General features: G+C 37.1%; 1 protein-coding gene and 1 pseudogene across 2 annotated transcripts in view; one reads left to right on the top strand and one right to left on the bottom strand.

Moving 5' to 3' along the window:
* The first annotated feature begins 723 nt into the window (after positions 1–723).
* Positions 724–26,278, top strand: part of CLCN5 (chloride voltage-gated channel 5) — a 42,801-nt gene continuing 17,246 nt past the window's right edge. The window contains exons 1-4 of one of the 2 annotated variants that reach the window (XM_011386168.2): positions 724–865; positions 18,106–18,257; positions 20,589–20,688; positions 23,880–24,067. In XM_011386168.2, the coding sequence (XP_011384470.1) occupies positions 724–865; positions 18,106–18,257; positions 20,589–20,688; positions 23,880–24,067 (582 nt within the window). Of the gene's footprint in view, positions 866–15,787; positions 15,979–18,105; positions 18,258–20,588; positions 20,689–23,879; positions 24,068–26,278 lie in introns of those variants that run through there. The other variant, XM_011386169.2, reaches the window with a different exon arrangement.
* Positions 22,919–23,037, bottom strand: LOC111734323 (annotated as a pseudogene).

Raw genomic sequence — 26,278 nt, 5'->3', positions numbered from 1 at the left:
AGTTGATTACTTATGAACTACTATGAGTTTTGTACACATGTCCTCATATGGTTTGTTTGTTTGCATGGTTCTCAAAAAATTGCTCTCAACTATATGGTAAGAGTAGAGGTACATTATTACATCTGGAGGGTAACTGAATATACTAAGTAGTTTGCATGTCTATATTATCAAAGTAAGAGTATGAAAGAAGACATAAGAATAAATGGTAACTTAAAAGGTGAAAACTACCCAAATGTCCATCAACTGATGAATGGATAAGCAAACTGTGGTATATCCATAAAATGGGTATTATTCAGTTCTAAAAAGGAGCGAAGTACTGATACATGCTATAATGTGGATAAGTCTTGAAAACATTATGAGAAGTGGAAGAAGCCAGACACAAAAGACCATATGTTATATGATTACATTTGTATGACATCCAGAACCAGCCAATCATAGAAACAGAATGGGAATTGAGGTTATAAAGGGTTGAGGGGAGGATGAAGAGTTATATTTACTGGGTACAGAGTTTCTGTTTGGGATGATGAAAAATTTCTGGTAATGGATAGTGACGATTGCACAATATCATAAATGTATTTAATGCTGCTGGATTGTCTAGTTTAAAATGGGTCAAATGGTAAATTTTATGTTATGTGTATTTACCACAATTTAAAAAACAGTAAATGGTAAGGGTTTTGGAGGTCATTATAATAAGTCTCCTGTTTTCCTTTCTGCACAGGAGCCATGGACAACAGAGGCTTTCAGCAGGGGAGTTTCAATAGCTTTCAGAATAGCTCCAGTGATGAAGACTTGATGGACATACCAGGGACAGCTATGGATTTCTCCATGAGTGATGATGTTCCTCCGTTAGATGGAGAAATAGAAGGTATCATTATTGCTAATGACAATTTATCTTTTAAAAAAGGATTTTTAATGTACATATAGTTAAATTAATTAATTTTCTGGTACACAGTCCTGTGAATTTTATCACATGCATAGATTCTTGTATCCACCACCACTGACAGGATACAGAATAGTTCAATACTCAAAAGAATCCCCTCTTGCTATCTCTTTGCAGTCAGACCTCCCTACCCCCAACACCTGATAACCAGTGATCTATTCTCTGTCCCTATAGTTTTTCCTTTTCAAGAATGTCATATAAAAATGTAGTTGCATAATATGTTACCTTTTGAAACCGACTTCATATACTTAGCTTAATGCTTTGGAAATTCACCCAAGTTATTCATTCCTTTTTCTTGCTGAGTAGTATACCATGGAGTGGGGTTGCTGGATCTTGTGGTAAATGTATGTTGAACTGTATAAGAAACTGCCAAACCATCTTCCAGACTGGCTGTACCATTTTGCATCTGAACTAGCTATGTATGATAGTTCTACTTGTTCCACATCCTCGACAGCTCTTGGTATGTTCCATAATTTTTTATTTTAGCCATTCTAATAGGTATGTAGTGTTATCACATCATAGTTTTAATTTCCCTAATGGCTTATCATGTTTTATGTGCTTATTTGCCAGTCTTACATACTCTTCGATGAAGTGTCTGTTTAAATTCTTTCTCTTTTTTATAATTGTTTTTTTTTGTTTTTAGTATGTGGAATACATTTATAAAATGAGAATTCCTCTCATCTAGTATTCGACTATCCAGTAACATCATACTTTTCAATAGCTGCATGCAATTTCATAGTATAGCTGTATTATTAAATAGTAGTTTATTTAGCCAAGCTTCTATTGATGCACGTTTCAGTGGTCTCCAGTCTTTTGCTATTATAAACAGTGCTGCAATGAATAACCTTGTGTGTGCGTATGTGTGTGTACATAGATATCTTTTAAGTATGTGAAAGCATTTCTGTACCGTGAGTGTATAAGACTGCTTATTTCTCCACAGCCTTGCTGGTGTTGAATATTATAATTTGTTTTTCATCTTTACAATATGATAAGTAAAATAGATAAAGAAATACATTCCCATTGTTTTAAATTTTACTTTTTTAAATTAATGAAATTGAACATTTTTTCATATGTTTACTAACCATTTAAATTTCTTTTTCTGAAAGTTTCCCGTTCATATAATAGGATTAATCTTTTGTCTAACATAGGTTAAATATGTTTTTTCCATTTCTGGTTTGCCTTTGTTAACTTTGTTTTTCAATCTACAAATATCTAAAAAAAATCATAAACTAGGTATATCGCCCTTTTCTTTTGTGACTTCCGAGTTTCTTGTAATTAGAAAGGACTGCATCACTTTAAGATTAAATTTGTATAATTACTTTAAACTGGTTCTTTAACTAATTGAGATTGCCATTCTCAGAGTAAAGTCAGAGGACCAGAAACTACTGTCAGAATTCAGTATTTAGCAAATTTGTATTAAGGACATATAACATTGCAGATACTTTGCTAGGTTCTGGGAATTAGCAAGGCTTTAAGGCACCATCCCTGCCTTCACGAAGTTGATTCTAGCTAGCTAAATAGACACCTAAGGACTTTTGATAGTACCTATCTCTTAAAGTCATTTTCAGGATTAAATGAGGTAATAACATATAAAAGTGCTTATATCTGTACCTGGCATCAAGTTAATGCTCAATAAAAAGTTATTATCATTATTATTATTTCTATTATAACCCTGTATTTTAAGTGCTATAACTCTTACAAGAACTTAGTAGAAGAAGCATTCTGTCTGTGCGCGTGTGTGTGTGTAGGATTGAAAAAGATTTCATGTATTTGAGAAGGGCCTTGAAAGATTAGTTATTTGATAGGGAGAAGAGGATTCCAGGTAGAAAGCAAGCTTTTACAGAGATATCAACAGTCATAATATACAGAGTTGCAAAGGCAGAATATGAGCCCATGTAAGTAAGTTGGGGCCTTCATTCTCACACTAAGAAGTTTGGATTAACTTTATTGTCACTGTGAGGACAAATTTCTTTACCCATTCATTTAACAAATATTTTTTGAGCATCTGTATGACCCAGGCACTATTGCCGGCACTGGGATACAGTAGTGGAATTAATTTAGATAAGATCCAAGATGACCTGGAATTTAAATCTAGTTGGGTAAATGAATAAACGGATTACCTAGTTAATTACCCATTGCGATAAATACTAGGATAGAAATAAACAGAATGGTAATAGAAGGTAACTGGGGCTTAACATTAGTTAGAAAGGTCAGGGAAGGCCTCTCTAAGGAGGTGACCAACTTGGGATAAACACACTAGTATGAAAATTGCAGGTTCAAAAGGATATCAAGAAATTTGCCTAGTAAAGGTATCTCAGGAAAGTGACAGTAGAAGAGTGTCCTTGTATTTGAAATTCACAAAAGGAAGGTACTCACTGTTTGGTATTTACTGGTTTGCCATATTTGCCTACTTCTATAAAAGGGACATGTGTTTGTGTATCACTTCCACTTATGTATAGGTATAACCATAGTGAGTCAGTTATATCAATTACTTGCTCTAGAGAAGTGGTCATTTAGAACTTGAACTGGCTACCTCTCCCAAACCAGAGTGGTTTAGCTTAGTTATCATCATTGCTTGTAATAGAAAATGATTTCATATAGCATTCAGATTTCTAAAGTACTTTGTGTGTTCACATTGCTCTCAGTAGGTGATTGGGACAAGCGAGTATCCGTTATTCCCATTTAATAGACTAGAAAACTAAGACAGACAAGATTTTGACATTGCCTATGATTGTAGAGTATGTTTTTACATGAGAAGTCCTTCACTTTTAAATAGCCTTTACAGGAGAATGACTGCTTGTGGTTTACAAGTTCTGACCATAAAATAATAAAAGGCTGTTTTCCATGAGCTACACATGAAAATCAGTCATTACACTCTGTAGCAATGCATTTTCTTGCTTTGCTTTTTAATTGTTCTTACTTTAACGTTTTCACATGGAACTTCCTAATAAAAACAACAAAAAAGGTCATAAAGTCCTATATATTTGGTGGTGAAACTGTGCATAATTGTACCAGGCACAATAGTATGTAGTAAAAAGATTAGTTAAAAGGAACTTGAAAGGCAATAGAGTGGTTCTTGTTTTCCAGATGGCTAGAAGGATTGATTTATGAAGAATGAATAAATAAAATATGCATGGCACAGTTAAATGCATTTGAGATAGTGTTATAATAGTCTGTAAATTAGAGGAAACATAAACATGGAAATCTGAAAGAAGGGGATAGGGAAGAAAATAGAAAGAGTTTGAGTAACGGGAAAAAATTCAGAGTTATTCTCATAGGCCATCTGTTCTCACTTGCCTGCCTCTGCAGCCTAGACCTCATGGTCAACAATTCATTCATTTATCCATTCACTCATTCAATATTTATGAAGCACCTAGATTTGAACCGATCACTGTGCTGTCTTAGTAATGCTCTTTGAGTCCCTTCTTCTCCTCACCTGCTTGTATTTCTACCTACCATGCCTTACTGCTACTCTCTAACTGTTGAATGAGGAGACATTCCTGGCAGAGAGCAACAGAGGTAAAGGCACAGCAGCATGAGTCTTTTCTATTCAAGAAACAGAATCTATGTGTCAGAATTCTGAGGCTCCAAAGGTGGGACTGGTAGCAGTTGGAGCTGGAGGGAGGGGAGCAGGGAATAAGGTGAGAGATCTAGTTAGAAATCTAGGTGGGTCCAGATTGTTTTTGCCTTTGAACCTTATCTTATAATGATTTAAAAACAGGAATGTTATGATTGAATTTGCGTTTTAGAGAATTTATGGCAGTGTGGAGGATGGATTCACGGAAAGGGTAGGTTAGAGAATGGAAGACCAGTTAAACTGTTATTTTTTAAAAATCTAGGTGAAAGATCAAAAGCCCTGAATTAAGACAACAGGAATGAAGAGGAAGGACTAAGTTCTAGAGAAATTTCAGAGGGAGTATTGATAGGACTAATTAGATATAGGGAATAAACTAGAAGAGAGTCAGGGGTGACTTCAAAGTTCAGGCAGGTCATGGCCCCCTAGCATGTGACAATGGGCTTGGGCTACCCCTGTGAGCCTCAACATAATCTCCCAACCTCCTAGGGAAAGAAAAAAACAGTCTTTTAAAATGAAAAACATGATAGCGTATGAAATCTACCAATTAAGTTGTGAAAAAGATCATTTTATCATCTTCTGATTAAATCCCAGTGTCTGTTGAGCCTGTGTCTTGTGAGTGTAACCTCAGAAGTTTTAGTCCAGTGGTATAGCTTTTTGTTCTCCCTGCCCCCTACTCTTGTTCCTGACCTCAGCTTTCTTAGCCCATTTCCTGGAGGCTCAGGATCCTGTTGACTGTGACATTTTTCCCTTAGGTGAGACAAGAAGGCTGGGAAGGGAGGGGGCTGGAGAAGGAGGAATGCCCTTCCCCCAACTGGAATAAGGCTCAGCCAAAGAATTTTCCCTGGAGCATAGATAGGCCTTTGTTATAAAGAGCTCTGGGATATTTCATAGTGGTTAGTCTTTACCTCCCCTTCTCAGAGTCAGGAGGGGATCTTTCTTGAATGTTCACTGAGAACTTGGTAGAGAATTTTGAGATAGAGCCCACAAAAGTGTAAGCCACAGGAGTTTCTCACTTCCATGCAAGTCCACGCTCAGCCTTCAGCAATTCGTCAAAGTTGCCATTTAAGTGTCCCTCTGAGATTATGGTTCCAGCATTTTCTACTCTAGGTAAGCAGAACTCAACTGTGTTTCTTTGGCTACGGCCTTTTCTTCAAATTGGGAGGTTGCAGTTTCCCCTGCAACCTCAGCTCTCTACTGGGCCCAAGAAAAGTTCTTGATTTTTCAGTTGTCCAATTTGTTCAGTTTGTTTTAAGGGCAGAAGTTACAACTTTAAAGCTCTTTACTTGCCAGAGCTGAAACTGGAAGCTCTCTATTTATTTTTCAATTAGGAAAATCACTTTTGTACCTTCTTGAAAGAAAAAAACACACACACACATATATATGTTTTTAGAGATCCTTTGGCAGTACTTTAAATCCTGAGTGGACTACTTTTAACCTCACCTGTTCCAATTTATGGCATCGGATGGGTAAAAGGATTTCTATAATGTTTTAGGAGTGTGTGCTGGATGTTTCTGGGGTCTGTGGCTAGCAGGTACTCCGAGGATATTGTAGCTATATTGATATAGCTCTAGTTAACAATATCCCAGAAGCCTTGGGTCCCAAGTTGTCCTGTACTTCACTGACGAGCTGTCTTACTTTTTTTCTCTAAAAATTGGTAGTGCCATTTTATGATCTTGCCAGAAGTGTGTTCTCAGACAAGTGTGCAATCAAAATACTATTTGGAATGGCTCAAAGCTAAGATCATCTCAAAAGTCATTCAGCACAATGTCTGAGTGGCCAAAAAATTATGCTAATAACCCTCTCATTTTACTGATGGGGAACCTGAAGCCCACAGAAATTAAGGCAATTGCCCAAGGTGACACAACTATTGAGTTGTGGAGCTGGGGTTAGAATTTGCCCCTTATAGCTGCTGAACAATAGGTCTGATCATAAAGACTTTCTTCTCATTGACTTTCATTGAAAACTTAATAAACTATCTTCCTTTTGGTGTTTTCCTCCTGGTGTTCTCCAGAAACTGTCACCTACTTCATTTCTAAATACCCCAGTGGTCTGCCTCAGAATGTAAGTCTGCCCTTTGCAGTGTCCCATCTCTACTAGCTGTGTTATCATTTTTTTTCTTTTAGAACCACTTATATAACACATAAATATACTTCACTTTTAAAGATTCAAACAATATACATATATATATATAAAATGTGAAAGCCCCCTCTACTTCCCACCCCTAAAAATAATTCAGTATGTCTCTTTCAATTTTTTTTTCTATTTAGTTAACATAGAAACATATATTGTATTTTTTTAATCTACTTATTATTTTTGACTTGCTTTTTTTTACATAATATGTTTGGGGGATTTTTCTATTTCAGTACACATCAGTCTACTTTCCTTGCATTATTCCTCTATCACTGGCCTCTCATTGTTACTAGGTGTTTGCTATAACTAAAAGTGCTGCAATGAATAACATACATACATTGGTGTATACAAGTACAAGTACTTCTTTAAGAGCAATTCCTAGATTTTATTTAAATATCTTTTTAAACTCATTTTTCTGTCCATAACATCATATTATTCCATGAATCCAAGAAGAATCTCCTCATTGGTACTTCCTCTGGAAGTTTTTTCCTTGCTAAAGCATAATGGTTTAATAGAAACCAATACAGACTTAGTTGAATTGCTGCTTTAAAACAATAATCACAAGTTATTATACAGGATCATGCTAGCCAAAGGGTTTCCCAACACTGTAGAATGTAATGTGCATTTTAAGGCAGTGTCTCCCTGCCCATTACACTCCCTAGTCCTTTTTTCAGTCCTATAAATGTGTAAATTTGAGAAGGAAAGAACGAAGAGCAGGAAATGGAGCAGAGGGCTATTTTTTTTATATGAATAAGCCACTCAGCAACTTTGTCAAATATAGTCCCTTTATTTCCAGTTCTCCATTGACTTTTGTGGCATCTAGTCCAGTGGGAACCTGTAGATACCAAGCCATAATCCTTGTGTGATTTTTCATAACTATGGTAATTCTGGCAGATAACACCTTGGCTCCAATGGTAATGAAGGTGAGTTGGGTTAGGAACTTCCAGATTAAAGCAGATACTGGGAGTCGGAGACATAACAGGTACAGCCCAAGCAAATGTCTACAACCCAGTGAGTATAGAGCTGTATCCAGTGGGAAACAAAGAGTCACAAGGTGGTGTTAGAATCAAGACTGATGCTTAGTTCAAAAGCCTTTTCCCTATCCCTTTCTGCTATGCCCTACCTTCTTGTATACTTTACATAATTCTCAAACTTCATCTCAATAGTATATATCAGAGATTTGGTTCAGTTTCTGTAGTTCCATTACCCCTCATCATTCTTTTTATTGTCTAGCTCTGAGCAGATTTGGGGTAGAGTTTCCTCTTTGTTGTCCTTCCTTCCATCTTAGACAACTTCAAGTTTTAACCTGCTGTGAACAAGAATAACAGCAGTCAGTCCTTACATGAAATGAGTGCTTGGGTGACACTCAAAACAACACAGGCACTGATCAGTCTGTTTGGATATCAGACATAGGGCTGGGCTGTGTCCTGGAGCCTCCTGGTATTCTAGCTGATGCATCATGGGAACTTTCAGAAGCCATGTAGGGGACAATTGGATGGGAGGAGAGTCCTCCGGAAAGAGTGGTTATCTATAGCTATGGAGGTATTTCAATATTTAACAACCAGTATGACTGTACAGATGTGTGCCAATGGAATAGTTGCCCTGGATAAGTGTCCAAGGGACCAAACTAAGATAGTGTATTAAAGCATGACATAGTCTTGTGATACTATCCAGGGCTCAGATGGGAAGGCTACTCCACCAACATTTGCTCTTCAGCTACTGGGTTTGGGTAAGTGAGAAAGCAAAATATAAACAAAATGGAGGCCACACATTGATAGATGGGAAGGCCCTAAAAATGTTGACTAATTATTGGGATTTCAGCTGTTATACATTCTCAAATATTAGAGGTGAATGGAATGTGAAAGAGTTCATGACTTATGGGGAGATCTAGAATGGATGAACCGATAAAGAAGATGAAACAATAAAGTGCAGGTATGAAGTGAGAAGTAGCATACAATAAGCTCTTCATACTTGTGTCCTTGCTGTAGAATGAAGGTAATGTTTAAATGACCCCAGGAGGAATATCTGCTGATGTGTGCTAGGTAGAGTGTTGAATTGTTTTGTAGATGTGATCCCTGCCTTGCAAAAATACAATATATCCCTGTAAAAACTGAACACATTTTTAAAATACGACTATTTTCAAGTCCTGTGATACATACCAATAGCCCTTCCCCATTTCTTTGAGTGCTTCTTTCTTTCTTTAGGCTACTGCCAATAAGTGCGTCCTCACGCAGCTGTGATATTACTAAAGCAGTACTTCAGGGTCCCTGCGTGGTGCACAAGGTTTTTTTAATCCTCTTTTCCCCTTGTGTTTTTGTTAGTGTTTAACTAGTTCATTTAATCAGTTACTGTTCAGCCCTCCCCCCGCCCCCAGTAAATTTCTAATGGCATATCAGTTAGGGATTGAAATAAACATTCTCATGTAACAATTTCTTTTCTTGTAAGGTATTTTCTAGTTTTAGGCATCATGTGATTTTTAGAAAAAAAAATTAGAAAGTGGTTTCCATAAAGGAAAATGAGCTAAATGCATTCATTTATATGCCTCCTCATTCAAGCAATGTATTTCTAAAGATCTATTGTTACGTTTTTAGACCTAAGAGTAGCCTACTAGGAAAGCTGTTTCAATATTGACTTTTTCCTGACTAGTTTTCTATTCACCTCCACCTCCAGCCCCACTCCCAAGTAATGCAAATTAGCCTTTGGGGGCTTTTCTTCTATTAGTCAAGTTAAGATCTAATTGTACTTTAACTTGAATCATTTTCCTGTTAGAGCATTAAATTATTTTATATATAACTTAGGGCACACTATGCCTTCAAAACTTGCGTTACAAATTTTTACTTTTCTTTTGTATAGAGACAAAAATTTAGACTTATCTAAGTACACAAATTTGACATTTAGGATTGTTGTTTAATTTTACTCTACCTTCCTTGGCACAGTATTTACACACCAGAAACTTACCTCTTAACACACTGTTTTTTGAAAAGCATTTTGCATTTTATTACTTTCTTTATACCTCAGTAGTTGGTCCCAAATGGGCAGATAATCTCTGCTGCCATTCTTGATAACTAAGTCTTATGAATTTATCCTTTCTTTCTACTAAGAAAATGGTAAGAAAAGAAACCAATTGGATGTGGAATATGACCCACAGCTTAAGCTATTTATCATCAGGCCAGATATTATAGATATCTCTGTGAAAGAGTGCAAGCAATTTAATTCTTCTCATTTATGAAACCTAAAATAGTAGTAATATCATTGTCATCCTTATTATTATACATTAAAATATTTTATATTTATTATTCTAAAAATTATGATGAATATTTTAAAATTCCTGGTCCGCACTTATACCAAATGCTCATTACATGGTCTTTGTATGCTTAAAGCTTTAAGAGATGGCTGCAGAAGCCACTCACATTTTAGAAATAAGAAAATGATCTGATCAGATCTGTGTTCCAGAAAGGTAACTCTGCTTATCTCCAAATATTGACTGTATTACTGTGTTTCTATCATAGGATGCATTAAAAATTGGTAAGCATTTCTTTGTGTCTTATTTTCACAATGATATAAATTGCCCTAAACCTGGCAGTCTGTGTAATGAACATAAACTAGAGATTACAAATGTAGCAGAGAAGGGAATAGAGGAGTAGAAAAGAGCAAAAGAAATACGGAGCTTCTGGTCAAGATGGCAGAGTAGGAAAACGTTGTGCTTGCCTCTTCTCACAACCATATCAAAATTACAACTAAAGTACAGCACAGCTATCCTTGGGAGTCACCTAAAGTCTAGCTGAATAAAAATTCTACAACTGGGGACACACAGAGGCCACCTCAAGATTGGTAGGAGGGGTGAAGACACAGAATGGGCTGGTCCCACACCTGTGTGTGCTAGTTGAGAATCAAGAGAGATATCTTGGCTGTGGAGGTCCCCCCGCAGAGGAGTGTGAGGTCCCAGCCCCACACTGGGCTTCCTAAACCAGGGTTTCAGTGCTGAGAAGAGAAGTACCCACAATTTCTGGCTGAGAATGGAGGGCAGCTGGAGTCATAGACATTCCTCTTAAGGGATCCAGGCATGGACTTACTCTCTGATGGATTCACTTGCTCTGAGCTCCAGTGCTTTGGCAGCAGCTCAAAAAGCACCAAGGACATATGGGGAGGTATTGAATTGTCTGGCTTCAGGATAAGGGCTCAGCTTTTTTTCAGTCAGAAGTGCTGGCAGAGGGCATTATTTCTTTGTTGAGTCCTTCCCCACCCAGCATGCAGACCCAGGCCACCATATCTGAGTCTCCAACAACCTGGCTAACAGTGGCCACTCTGCCTGGTGACTCCCTGAAAGCCTGCCCCACTCAACTTGCAGGCCCAACCAAGCCACTGCCAGTAGATTGTCCATACAAATAGCCTATCTTGGCTTATCCTGCAGACTTTCCTAGAATTTCACAAAGGTTCACAACACTTAAACAAGCAGTATCTGGCTTCTGTGTGCCCCATATGTCTTGCTGAGCAGCCCCAAGCCTGGCACTAGCAGCAGACGGTCTCGATTTGCGGCTTGGCCTCTCAATGTACCTCAAAGCCCAGAGTGCGTGGCGACCTTTTGCGGATTGCTTGAGTAGCTCATGCCAGGTGGCCTTAGGCAGGGCATAGGCTGCAGCTGGACTTGGGCTGCAGCAGGGCCCCTCCCACAAGGCCCTGGCCTGCAAGCCCAGTAGCCAGCTTCAGTCTGAGCCAGAGCACCACCCAGGGCCACGTCTGAGGATGACACACCCAGAGGGCAGACAGGGCAGGCACTGGAGCCCTGCTAAAGTGAATTGTGCTCTATAGCGTCAGCTTCTGTATAATAGCTCCTTTACTGTAGTCACTGGCCAGTTCTCAGAACCAATCAGCCCGAGGGTGAATCTCTCACACTGACGTGCAGAGAGCAACCAAGGCTCAACTACAACAGGCACACACAACCCATACAAGGAACACACCTCAAGCACTCAGGCCAGGCAACTAGAGAGACTGTGCCACTGGGCCCCACAGGATACCTACTACATAAGGCCGCTCTACTAAGACAGAAAGAAATAACAGCCCTACCTAACACATAGAAACAAACACAGGGAGGCAGCCAAAATGGCAAGACAAAGAAACATGTACCAAATGAAAGAACAGAACAAAGGCTCCAGAAAAAAAGACCAAATAAAATGGAGACAAGCAATCTACCAGATACAGAGTTCAAAACACTGATTGTAAAGATACTCAGTGAACTTAAGGGAAGAGTAGATGAACTGAGTGAGAACTTGAACAAAGAGGTAGAAAATATAGATATAGAAAACGTAAAAAATCAGAAATGAAAAATACAATAAATGAAATGAAGAATACCTTAGGAGGACCCAATAGTAAATTAGATGAAGCAGAGGATTGAATCAGTGACTTAGAAGAGAAGGTAGCAGAAAACATTCAATCAGAACAGCAGCAAGAACGAAGAATGCAAAAAAATGAGAATAATTTAAGCGGCCTCTGGGATAAGATCCAGCATACCAACATTCACATTATAGGGTTACCAGAAGAAAAAGAGAGCAAAGGATTAAAAATCTATTTGAGAAAAATAATGACTGAAAACTTCCCTAACTCGGTGAAGGAAATAGACAAACAAACCCAGGAAGCACAGAGTGTTCCAAATAAGATTAACCCAAAGAGGCCCACACCAAGACACATCATAATTAAAATGCCAAAGGTTAAATACAAAGAGAGAATCTTAAAAGCAGCAAGAGAAAAACAACTAGTTATCTACAATGGAGCTCCCATAAGACTGTCAGCTGATTTCTCAACAGAAACTGCAGGCCAGAAGGGATTGGCATGAAATATTTCAGGTGATGAAAAGCAAGGACCTACAACCAAGATTACTCTACCCAGCAATGCTATCATTTAGAATTGAAGGACAGATAAAGATCTTCCCAGATGAGAAAAAGCTAAAGGAATTTATCACCACCAAGCCAGTATACAGGAAATGTTGGAGGGACTTTTTTAAGAAGAAGAAGGAAAAACGAACAAACAAAAAATAAAAATATGAATAATAAAATGGCAATAACTATATATCAACAATTACTTTAAATGTAAATCGATTAAATGCTCCAATCAAAAGATAAGGGTGGCTGAATGGATAAGAAAACAAGACCCTCATATATGCTACCTACAAGAGACTCACTTCAGATAGACACACAGACTGAAAATAAAGGGATGGGAAAAGATATTTAATGAAAATGAAAATGGAAACAAACAAAAAATCTGAGGTAGCAATACTTATACCAGGCAAAAAAGACTTTAAAACAAAGGCTATAACAGGAGCCAAAGAAGGTCCTAGCAATCACACTTCTTGATATTTATCCAAAGAAACCCAAAACACTATTTCGAAGGGACATGTGCATCCATATGTTCATGGCAGCATTATTTACAATAGTCAAAATATGGAGGCTACCTGGGTGTCCATCAATGGATGAATGGATACAGAAGAAGTGGTACATATATATAATGGAATATTACTCAGCCATAAAAAAGAATGAAATATTGCTATCTGCAACAAGATGGATGGACCTAGAGGGTAGTGTGCTGAATGTAGTAAGTCAGACAAAGACAAATGGCATATGATTTCACTTACTTGTGGAATCCAAAGAACAAAATAAACATAACAAAAACAAACTCATAGATATAGAGATCATTTTGAGGGTTGTCAGATGGGAGGGGGATTGGGGTGGGTGAAAAGGGGAAGGGATTAAGAAGTACAAATTGGTAGTTACAGAATAGTTTTGGGAATATAAAGTATAGCATAAGGAATATAGTCAATAATATTGCAATAATTTTGTATGGTGTCAGATGGGTACTAGATTAACTGGGGTGATCATTTCATAAGTTATATAAATGTCTAATAACTATGTTGTACACCTGAAACAGTATCATATGCAAACTGTAATTAAAATATAAAAATACATTTAAAAAGTAAATTGTAACATGTCAGACTTTGAATACCAGTGCTTCGTTACTTAATCTGAATTGTAATTAAATCCCATTTTAATATGAGGACTGTGTCATAGCTACCATCCCTCTAGTTTTCAAAAGAAGTAAATTTACATGGAATAAAATTCCTTCCTCTAGAAACACTGATGTAGCATTTGAAAAACACAAGAACTTTAATCAAAAGTTCTTAACATGGTACTAGTTTTCCAATCCAGTCACTGTATGTTCGTCAACTATACATTTTTTGGGTTACCAAAAAAACCCAATTAGCATCTTGAAATGTAAAATAACCTAGTAAGGTAACATAAGTCTTATTAAATAATGTAAATGAATTCTGTAGTGGTCCTATAGGTAGAATCCTAATTAATAAAGAATGACTTTGAAGGAAGATTATGTAGTTGGACATGTCATCCTCTTTAAGATAATATCCTTTTCTAAAAGTGTAAATGTATAAGACAGTTACACTTGGGCTACAAATAGCTTTTGCAGTTTAAGCTTTGTAGTTCATTGCCACAATACTCATCAGTTGCAACTTTAATTCTTCTCAGTAATGCTAGATTAAGTTCATCAAGAAACTGAGATGTTATAATAATGATGGACCGAACTGAAAGCATACAGGTTTCCTGAAGCTCTTCACATTTTTAAGGTTTTGTTGTATTAGCATCAGGATGCATTGGGCCTTAAGAATTGATAGGAGTACCCCAACATTTCAGAGCCCCCCATTTAGGTCTGATTATTGGAGCACACTGAGTGGATTAATGTTAAACAGTGGCTGTCCTGTAGAGTCTCTTAGGAAGTTGGGAGATGGCAGTTTGATTCTTCTTCACTATACTGGCCTTATTGCACAATTAATTAAGACCTGCTTAAAAATAGCCTTCAGAATAGGACCTGGGAAGAAAAAGCCTTTAAAACAATGCAAATGTAGCAGTGAATTTATTTTTATTTTCATGGCTGAAATAACTACTTTTACCCTATTTGGATTAATGAGATTAAATCTGATGTTGCTTTCTGGCTAGAGCATTAACACTAAGAAACAACTAATTTTCTTGACTGTATTCTGGGTTTTCAAAGTTTCTATGTGCTTTTAAAGAACTGACCTTGTGTAATCACTTCATGTGCAATTCAGTTTTTCATGTTTTTCTCTAATTATGATGTTTACATAGAAAGACATAAAACGTATGTGTACAGTTTAAAGAATAATTATAATGTCAACACTCAGGTAATCAATGCTCAGATCAAGAAAAATTACCAACATTCCAGAAGCCCCACCCTCACCATGTGCTCCATCCAGATGACGACCCCTTCTTTTCCTTTGGGTAGACACTGTCTTTACTTTTGTCATTTTCTTGCTTGTCTTTGTAATGTAGTTGCTTGTGTTTGTATCCTATACAAAAACTATAATTTAGGTTTGCCTGGTTTTGAACTCGTATGAATAGCATCATGTTATGTGCTCTATTATGTCTATGTTATGTCTGTGAGATTTTATCCTTGTTATTTCTATCCAGTGCATGTTTTAAAAAACCTTTTCTATATTTGCCTCTCTCCCTTTTTTACTTAGGATCCATGTAGCTCTAAATGCTTTTAGAGATTTCTTCCTTTTTGGATTTTCTGCTAAATGAGATCTGAAGACTAAAACTTCTCTGAACCCCAGTCTGTTTAAAAAAAAAATTTATTGTAATAACATTTGCTTATAACATACAAGTTTCAGATGTACAGCATTATAATTTGATACTTGTATATCCTATTGTGTGTTCACCACCCAAAATCTAGTTTCCATTTTTCACTATACATTTGACTCCCCCTTTACCTATTTCTCCCTCTCCCTCTCCCTCTCCCACTCCCACTCTGGTAGCCACCAGTCTGTTCTCTATACCTATAATTTATTTTATTTGTTTGTTTGTTTTGTTTTATTTTATATTCCACATATGAGTGATAGCATATTATTTTTGTCCTTCCTTAAGGATATTACGCTAAGTGAAATAAGTCAGATGGAAATGGACCCCAGTTTTCTGAACTGACCTGACTGCCCTCAGTTTGATGGCATTTATTTAGATGAGACTACATCTTTAAGGCTTTTGTGTTCCCTTAAAAATCTTCCTTTCTCCAAGGCTAGTCCAAGGGTCTGGTCACGTGGTTCCAACAGTGACATCATACTCTGACCGCTGGGGAACACTGGTGGTTCTTTAGGTGGCATTTGTTCCTGTGAAAGGCAGAGAACACAGCAAGTGCCCTTCTAAAGCAGTTCATTCCGGGGCTCCTTCTGTAAAAGCTCCTCAACCTAGATGACTAAATGTGGGCTGCTAAGGTTATTTCTTCCTTGAGGCAGAAAAAAAGAAAGCTGTGATTGAAGGTAAGCATACTTGAGCCTGGAGAGGGACCAAAACGTGACCCAAGGGAGAAGGGAATCTGGAGAATCACAAGCAGTCTGTTGTCAGATTCTAATCACTGCCTGCTCTTTTAGAGCTGCCCGACAATTTGCGTTTATAACAGGAGACTACAAAGAAGGATGATGCAGTGCTCATGTTACCTAGTGATGTAAGAGGATTCTTTCTTTTCTGTTAAGAAGCTGTTGCAGATCTTCATTTTGTCTTAATATCCTTTAAGCTGGGTGGGCTTCATTTGATATATAGTGTAACATTAGATAGCTATTGGTCAGTTTCACAAAAAATCCTTTTAAAATTTCTTCTGAAAGGAGCACTCTTAAACTAGAGCAAATTCAGTTGAAGCATTAACCTGCTCTTAAAAGTAAATTTCTGATTGTTTGGCACCTTGTGTTCACGTCAGCATTTGTCTTTAGAATTGAAACAGCTTTTTTTTTTTTTCTTCCTCACATACTTTATTTTCTTTCTGCCCTCATTTCCTAGCTGGCTGTTTCCCTCCAAGCTCTCAAACAGCACACTAACACTAATCTTTATCAGTATGCCACTAACATGATAGTAAATACTGGGCTGGTGATTCAGCAGCCAACCATTTTACAGCCAGGTAGGCTGGAAGATAGAGAAAGGACTTTGGTTAGGGGTTTTAAGATTAACTTGTTCACCTCCTCCACTCCAACCCTACCCCCAGCCCTACCCTGAATATAATTTGGATTCTGCAGAGCATTTTCCTTCAAATGTGTGTGTTAGCTTGTGAAAGGTATGCTGAATTAGGTATTTGGAAGACTCAAATTTGTAAACCAAGTACATCTTGGATATTAATTCAAACTGACCCTGTGAGAGTGCTGAAGTTGTATGTTAGAAATTTAAAGTGAAGATGGGGATGCAGATAGGGGGAGAGGAGGTGAGCTCAGTCCCACCTTGTCCTTCTCTGCAGTGGGATTCATCTCCAAGCAGTCTGGGGAAAGCTTTGTCCCTGCCAAGGTTGATGCTGCAAATGTGAGCTCTGGCTGTTTGAGTTCAATGATAGCATTACTCTGCATTTTTCCTCAGTGTGCATTTGCATAAATACCTGAATGCTGTTTCACATTTTGTGTTTAATAGCAAAGTGTTGTTCCACCAGAGGACTGTGGAAATATTTTGAACAAGTTTGTTTAGCAGTACTAAGTAACCTTGTATGAGTACAACTTCTGAATTTGAATACTCCCTTGTCACTACTGTTCAAAGAAACTTTGATTCAGCTGATATTTATTGAGTCGTGGTCCAATGCTTGGTTCAATGTTGGATGGAGAAGGCAATGATGAAACAGATCTAGGGCTGCCCTCAAAGAACTTCTAGTCTAGAAAGGAAGATAAAGCATTTGCAAAAGTATTTGTAATAGAAGTGCTAAAAGTGAAGCAGATAAAGGACTGTGATAGTTGGGCAAATAGATATGTTTCTTACAGTTGAAGGATCAAAAAGGGATATCATCATGGAGACCTGTACTGTTCTTTAAATTTCTACTTGTAAATCTTAGACTGTTCTGACGTACTCAGTAAAAGTTTCTACAAGCCCATTACATCAGATATCAAAGTTTTCTATCTATTGAAGGGAGATATGTACATTCCAGCCAGCTTAACTCTCGAAAAGGCCTACATGCTTTCTTTGGAGTCTCCATTCAGGCAAAAGCCACTTCCTAGGATTGAATGACTGCCTCATAAATATAAAACGCTTTCTGCTGTGATATGTCTGCAAAGGCCTTTGACCCTTTTGTCTCCTTTCCATAACATAAAATGAAATAACTAAGCTGCTCCAAGCTCCTATCTTTTGCTTTGTAAATCCTTTCCCACTGCACTTCAAGTCCTGTCAGTTCTCCCTTTGTATTGTCACTCTCATCTGACCCCTTCCATTCACACTGCCTTAAGACACTCATTTTGTGCCTAGACCACAGAAACCTCTGAATGTGATGGATAGTCTCACTAAGTGATTGATTTTATTGCTTTGTCAGCACACCCTAACTGTAGTCATCTGGTAGTTTAAGGACTCACCTTTGGTGTGGAGAAAGGAGTTATTAAAAATGTCTAGTGTCTGAAGTACTAATGTCTGTTTGCTGTTTAAAACAGAGGACAAGTCATACAATGGTGGAGGAATAGGTTCTTCAAATAGAATGATGGACTTCTTGGAGGAGCCAATCCCTGGTGTGGGGACCTATGATGATTTCAATACCATTGATTGGGTGAGAGAGAAATCTCGAGATCGGGATAGACATCGAGAGGTAAGACAAAAGATGGTATATGAGTAAGTGTTAGGAAACAACAGGGGAAGAAGTTGAAGATATATTCTTTATGTGTATTCTTTCCTTCAGCTCTGGATGTGACCAAATCTGGTTTCTATTGACAATGTAGAGTTTTGTTTTATAATTTATTTTTACTTTTAAGGCATCTTGTATCTAATTTTGAAAAGAATTTGTATTTAATGATAGTTTATCTTCCTACAGAAAGTGGTTGAAAAGGATCCTTCGAGTCCTAAAATGGGTATAAATGCCTATCCAGATAGGTGAAAACAAGCTTGATGGGAAGAGCTGAAATAAATTTCAAAGATCCTCTTTCCCCATTGTATCTCTCTTTTATGGTTTTCTCTTGAAGCTGGATTTTTAGAACAGAGAAAAGAAAATGGACTCCTTTCAAAAGAATAAAAGAAAAAATTCTCAGAGCCCTGTATTTACTAAAGCATACAGGACAAAGTTTATGTGATTATAGCTCCTGTACAAAATCAAAATAAATTTGCATGTTCGACTCAAACAAACCCACAAGACCAATCAAATTCAAATTAAGGATATTGATTTAATATGATATGTAATAGATGGCACTTATGGCTGCGATACAACTTCTTTTGAATATAACGAGAATTTCCCCACTTTTCTTTTTTTAAAGTACTTTGAAAACTTCTCAGAGCATTCTACCAAGGTCATTTGCCTTGAACTTGTTGCTGTGTATTATTTAAATGAGGGAATTATAATTTCTAGTTGGTGTCAAGAGCACATGGAGAACTTATTAAAAAGATAGGGCTCCATCCCCAGTGGCTCTGATTCAGTAGGTAATCCTCTGGGGAGACATTTCTTCAACCAAAAGTAGGTATTATTATTTTTTCTTTCTTAATATTTCTGCTTTGACTCCAAATTTAAAATTTGATTTTTAAGTTGATCCCATTCTCTCCTGAGTTCATGATTTCCTCCTCTTAGAGCCAAGTGAATCTCCCGAACAAATCACTTTTCATTCTTAAGCCTTTCCCAGGTCCTGACTGGTTTTCTCATGACCACCTGAACCCCTGAGTCAGGTTGTCCTAGGTATAGGTTTTGAGAAATTCCTTTGTAATCCTTGGACTTGTGATAACCCCACTGAATTTTCTTATCCTTATGAAAAAGATTATCTCTATAAAATATTCTCTGTTTTCATAAGGTTTCTGACATTTAGGAACACATACATATTCTTTCTGTCTATCCTACCAATTCATCAGACTTTAAAATTTGGAATTGTATGGCTTTAGAATTTCTGCTCTCTGAAATTCAGAGTTCAGTTTATCATCAGTTGTATATTCAGTGTTATTTACATTGTGAAAATCACCTGTGATAGGGCATATTTCCCATTATATTAAAATGGTTGCATCTGAGACAAATTAATAATATAGCAAAAACAATTAAAATGTGTTTGTTAAATGTTCAAGGGGGACTCTTATTTTAGCATTAACTGTTCATCATCAGAATGGAAACACTGTCACAGGAAAAAAATGTCACCTCATTTACTTTCCGCACTGAACTGGAAACTTAAAGTTATAGATTGAAGTGAAATTTTTAACTACTTTAAAAATTTTATAATTATTATAACTATTTATGATGTTGCTGTAGATGATCATGGGGTAGCTACTTTACAGTTTCAAAAATCAGAGATAGAGGCACAGAAAAGGGGGAAGTACGCACTGAAAAGGGTTAAATTGACAAGGTTAGGACCTAAAAGGTAAAACTTTCTGCACCTCTTGATAGCCTCAAATATTCCCAGTATGTTTTTGAAAGTAAAGAGATGCATTCCCGATATCATTTAGTATCTGTGATCAATGTACAGTTAGGGATTTATGAGATCAAGTCTTGAAATTTGCCTTACCTGAAGCACAACTCTGGATAGTAAACCTCAAATTGTACTTTCACCACTCAAATAAGCTTATACTTGTTTATTCTTTGAAAAATAATCAAACTATTTACTGTGAGTCAAGGGACCATTCTTGGAATATCTGATGTCCAGAGCAGAAAGAGACCACTCCAATAAGCAAAACAAATTGATGCTATAAGAAATAAGCCACTAAATGGAGAAGACCTGAATAAGATACTTGTAGGGATTGTAGTTCAAGGTGGGGTTTAGTACTCAAGGTTCAATAAACCTCAAAATTCTTGGTGACATTGGTTCAGCCCAAGATTACTGATGAGTAACTTCAAATTGGTCTCTATTCCCAGTGAATAAATTTGTCTTTGTGTTTCTTTACTCTCTTGTGCATTTTGAGGTGAAAGAGCAAGGGTGTGTGTAGAGTTTACCAATGTTTTCTCATTTCTTCTTAGATTACCAATAAAAGCAAAGAGTCAACATGGGCCTTAATTCACAGTGTGAGTGATGCTTTTTCTGGCTGGTTGTTGATGCTACTTATTGGGCTTTTATCAGGTATGGTAAACTCTGCTAGTTTTCTAAACAAATCTCCCAAAATTGTGTATGCTCCTTCCCTATGTCATGACTTGAGTTGAGTGCCATGCTTTATGATTTTCCTACGGGAAATGAATTGCTGGTGGACCTTTTGGAAGCTCCATGTCACCATCTGAAAAAGGGTACTAATACCTGTGTCTCATTCCTTAAGTAAATGAGATTAAATGAGGAAATGCATTTAAATGCATTTGTATGTTATAAAATGATATATTCATTTTAAGGTACTATTAGTACTGCCTTTTGGTATTTGTCTTGAGGAAGAACCCTTCTATTGGAATTAATCAGCTTTTTAAAAACACATGCTGCATGGGGTTTCGGAGAGAAGATGTAGAAAAGGACTTCCTGAGAGGTTTTTATAGATATTTCTTAAATATCTACTCTCTCATTTTGGGGTAAAGAAAAGCATGTAATATATGGCTCATACCCTCAAGGAGCTTACCATTTCATTCTTTCATGGTGGCTGAGAAGTGGGATGGTACTACCGTTTCCTGTCATCTCCATCAACTTCCCAAGCCACTCCAAATAGTATACAATCTAACTAGGAATAGTATACTTGCTATGCAAATATAGCTTTAAAACAACTCCCCAAGCAGGTTTCTCCTACCATGGAGGAAATAGGAAGCCAAGAATATATGACAGAGATGCTTAGAGTTGTATCCTTATCACATTAAAAGATGGGCCTAGAAAGATCTGGAATATTGAGATAAAATAGAAGTTATGTTGGAAACCCCGAGGTGCATAGGATGAAATGGCAGTTAACATCACAGGCTCTAGTTTATGGCTGCCTGGATTTGAATTTCAGCCCCACCACTTGCTAGTTTTGTGACTTTTGGCAAGTTTCTGAATCCTTTGAAGCTTTAGTTTACTGATTTGTAAAATGGGGATAATGAATACCTATGTCACACGTTCGCTGTGAGGATTAAATGAGATATAGCACACATACTTCTCAGCACAGTGTCCATTTGCTATCGGTGCTGCTGCTGTTAACTAGAGATAATTCATAAGTCATGGGAGTATAAGATTGCTGCAAATGAGGAATGCCTCATCCATAGCTGGCTTTTCAAAGATGATCTAGGACAGGGGTCAGCAAACTTTTTTTGTAAATATTTTAAGATTTGTAGGCCAAATGGTGTCTGTAGCAGGAAAACAGCCCTAGACAATAGGTAAACAAATGAGCTGGGCTGTTTCCAAGAAAAAAACTTTATTTACAAACATAGAGGCCATAGTTTGCCAGCCTGTGGTCTAGGGTGATATTGTTGCTCCTGTTTGCTCACACAGGAGAGAGAACATGATCTGACCAGGTTAGAGCTGGCTAATAATAGACTGGGTGGTCCGTGGTCCCAAATACTGCAGAGATGCCGAAGAGAAGAAAGAAGACTAAGAAAAGGCTAGATAGTTTAGCCATTAGGAGGATACCAATAACCTTGAAAAGCCATCTCAGGTAAATATTAGGGGCCAGAGTCAAGGGGAGATAAGCAGTGTGGAAGTTTTGGAGATATTTGGTGGTCATTGGAAGTAGAGAAGAGACAGAAACTTGAAATGGTAACAAGGACAAAGGAAATTCTTTAGGGTAAGGGAAACTTGATGAAATTTGTAACCAGGGAAGAAGGAGCCAATTGAGAAAAGAAGGAGAAATAGTATAAGGGAATAAAACCGAGGGTACCAGTGTTAGGTGTGATAAAATATGCTTGTGTAAAACAACTAGAGAACAAGCCAAACTCCATAACATCATGTTACTTTTCCGAATCCAGGTAATAAGTGCAATAAGAGTTAGAAGGAAGAGAATATGGGGACTGGAGTGGCCAAGAGTATGTGTCAAACTGTGTTAGATTTGACTAGGTTATTCAAGTATGTAAATAACCTGTGTTAACGCTTTTAGCACCTACCAAAACATACACATGACATAGTCTCTAGCCTGTTGGAATATAAACGTAATATCCTCAACTTTTTAACTTATTTCTTGTCACTAGGTGGTCAGTGAATATTTTTCTTTCCCTAATACACACAGGGTATTTTGTTTTTTAGCATTGGAGAGCAACAATACAAGCAGTGTGTCTGAATGCAGGATCGGCCTGGAAATTTGGGGGCTGTGAATTTTTTTTTTTTTTTAGGCGAGGCAACCCTTGGTTGACCTCACAGATTGCAAGGACTTTGTCAGCTTACAATCCCTTATTTTTTATTTTATTTTTTACGCCTACAGCACCTGGTCTTCTTAGTTGGTCTCCCATCCAAATACTAACCAGGTCCGACCCTGCTTAGCTTCTGAGATCAGACGAGATCGGGCTTGTTCAAGGTGGCATGGCTGTAGATGGGGGCTGTGAATTTTATGATGTCTTTCCTATTTCCCTAAAGCGCTATTCTAGACCATTTAATTTCTTCATGCAGGAATTTCTTCGTATGGCTGACAGAAATGATGAGAGAGCCAGAATTAAAAGTGCTATAATTATCTTAACTCTATCAGTCTATTAGCCATAGTGCCTAAGTCCCCATTCACTATTCATTTTCTCATAATTTCTTTGATGAATGTTATGTGTGTGATATTGTTTGCACCTTATCACTAAGAAAACTTCAAAATGTTCATGTCCTAAGCTCAGGAGGCTTCAACATGTCTACAGCTTCATGGAACGAAATCATGATCAGGACTGAGCCCTTCTCATAGTCTTCATCAGCTCCCCTCCCCAAGCCATCTCAAATAAAATATCATATAATATTCTTCAATATGGGCAATGTTAATTTTCTCAATCTTCTAGTGAGAATAAAATAATCTTTAATAAACTTGACTATCTTTATGGATCAATATTCATCAACTCTAAGTCAAAGCAGAATCTTTGCTGTGTAAATCAGCTGACAGTCAAATATATTTACCCCTTGCTCCCACCCAACCACTTTTCTCTCCCTTAAGTTTCCCTTATATGGAAATTCTACAGACACGGTGTTTAATGTGGACAGTGTTTCATTTTGTTTTTTTTTTTTTCCCTCTTGGACAGGCATTTAATAATAGGTGAAATCTATTAGAGATAATAGGTGAAAATCAGACAATCAGAAAGAGGTTGCAGATGGAATGGGAAATTAGATGCCCATCTATTATATTGATTCTTTACCCTACGTTTCCTCTGACAATTTTGGTCTTTCCTTCCCTCCTCACAAATAAGGTTCCCTAGCTGGCTTGATAGACATCTCTGCTCATTGGATGACTGACTTAAAAGAAGGTATATGCACAAGGGGATTGTGGTTTAACCATGAACATTGTTGCTGGAACTCCGAGCATGTCACCTTTGAAAACAAAGACAAATGCCCAGAGTGGAATAGCTGGTCCCAGCTTCTCATCAGCACAGATGAGGTAACATGTCGTGAACCATTTCAGAACCATTGACTTTTATTCTTACATTTACTTCATTTTGATACTGTACTCATGACAAGTGTGGAATCTCTCCCTATTTTCCTTTTCATGAAAAGAGGAACCAGTGCCAGCTGCCTTTCTCTGAGGTTTAAGCGCAGCCCTATTTCCATCTCTTCTGGCATGTGGAGTCATTCAATGTTTACACAATGACTTAAAATTTTTGTTTATTTTAAACAAACCTGGCGTTACTTCTTAGTTGGTAGTACACCATGTGACCGAATCTATCTTTCTCTAATAATTTCAGTAGAAATATTAGAGCCATCCAACAAGTAAGCTACAACTTCTAACAAAGGATGAACTGGATTAAAAACATATTTATTGTATAGATTCTAAAAGTAACTTTTCCTGGAGCATTATGTTAGAACAGTAAAACGTTATGGTACATTCCATATCAAAACAACAGAAACCCAGGAATAAAATTGCGCCAGTCTCATTTTGAGATTTAATCAATATTTTCATTTGTCCTTGTCTTCTAGCTTATGTTTCTAGATGCAGAGGTAACGTTGTTTTTCAGTTCCTTACCTTTCTATTACCACTTGGTTGTACGTTAGATCTTTCCTAAAGCAAAAAACACACAAACTAAAACAAAACTAACCAACTCTCAATTCCCAATTCCACTCTGACTTCCACCAACTAAAACAGATACCATCTCAGCTCACAACTCATCTACTATGTTGGTGAGTTGAGGGGGACAAGACTAGGATATATGTTTGTACTTTTAAAATTTATTTTTACACCTACTTTGGTCCACAAACAATTTGAAATGGCACACACAATGAGAATTATTCCAGGGAAAATAAAGTTAGGAAAATAATAAAGTCAGAGATAACAGTGTGTATATACATATATGACTATACATCTTTTGGTTTGGGGAAAGTTCAATAACAGGGCTAAGTATATCCTATATGTGTGAGAATTTTTATGTATATTCTTCTCAAACTCTGGGGTAAGATCAGTGTGCTAGAGGAAGAATTTTTTTTTTCAGAAATTAAATGTAAATAATCATTTAAAAAGGAATGCAAAATTTCCATGTTTGTTAAGATAAAACAATCTCTATTTCAGCTCTGCTCATGGGTACCCTATCCCCTACCCTAATGTCTCTATTTACTCTCCTAGATTAGGAGTACTTGGGTAGAAAAATTTGAGAAGCCCTGGAACTTAGGGTGAGACTATGTGTGTGTATGCGTGTGTGTGTACATGTATGATTCCTTTGCTTTTTTTATGACTTTTATTTTTGAAGTAATTATAAATTCATAAGAAGTTGCAAAACAATGTATAGGGAGGTCCCTCCAATCCTTCATGCAGCCTCTCCCAATGGTAACATCTTGTGTAACTATAGTACATTAGCAAAACAAGGCAATTAACATTTGTACAATCCACAGACCTTTTCACCTGTTTTACAGGCATAGATGTGTGTGTTTGTAGTTCTCTGCAATTTTATCACGTGTGTAGATTTATGTAACCGCCACCACAATCAAGATATAGAATTATTGTTGCATCACCACAAGGCTTTCCTGTGCTACCCTTTTATAGCTATGTGTGTGTGTGTGTCTAAGTGTTCCAACCCTAACTTTCAAACTTGAGATTTGCTCAAGTGACAAATTTCCCTGGCTCTTCTTTTTATGAATGAAATCCTTACCTGGGGAAAGAGTCTTCTGGGTTTTAAAAAGAGTTCTCTTGCCAAGGACTTGGCCTCCTGGTGTCTGCCACTAGCCAGTTTCCACTACTTTCTCTTTTACTCCCTTTCCCTCTTTGTTTCCTACTTCTGGAGTCTTCTTCTTCCCTAGCTATATTCCAAAGGCAAGGAGACAGCAATTATCTGTCCCTCCAAGAGACTAAGATAATGAAAAACCTGTATCGAAATTGTAATTAAGGAATAACTTGAACATTTTGGTTCTCTTTGTGTAGATCAGCAAATTGTTGTAATAGTATTTTATATTTTAAAAAGTCAAAAGTTCGTTGAATTTTGCATTTCATGTAATTTGAGTGATTTTTAACTTCTAATATTTCTATCAGCAACCATAATCTCCTAGTGTTCAAAATAGCTTTTTTATAAGACATAACTGTTTGCAAGCCCTTTAATGTTGGTAAATCCTTGTTAGTGGTTAAAATTAGATTTCTTTTCTAGCAGACTTTGTTATCATAGGGGGT

The sequence above is a fragment of the Pteropus vampyrus genome, unplaced genomic scaffold (assembly GCF_000151845.1).
Source record: "Pteropus vampyrus isolate Shadow unplaced genomic scaffold, Pvam_2.0 Scaffold970, whole genome shotgun sequence".
Classification (NCBI taxonomy): domain Eukaryota; kingdom Metazoa; phylum Chordata; class Mammalia; order Chiroptera; family Pteropodidae; genus Pteropus; species Pteropus vampyrus.
The sequence above is the reverse complement of the archived record's forward strand: the minus strand, read 5'-3'. Positions and strand labels throughout refer to the sequence as shown.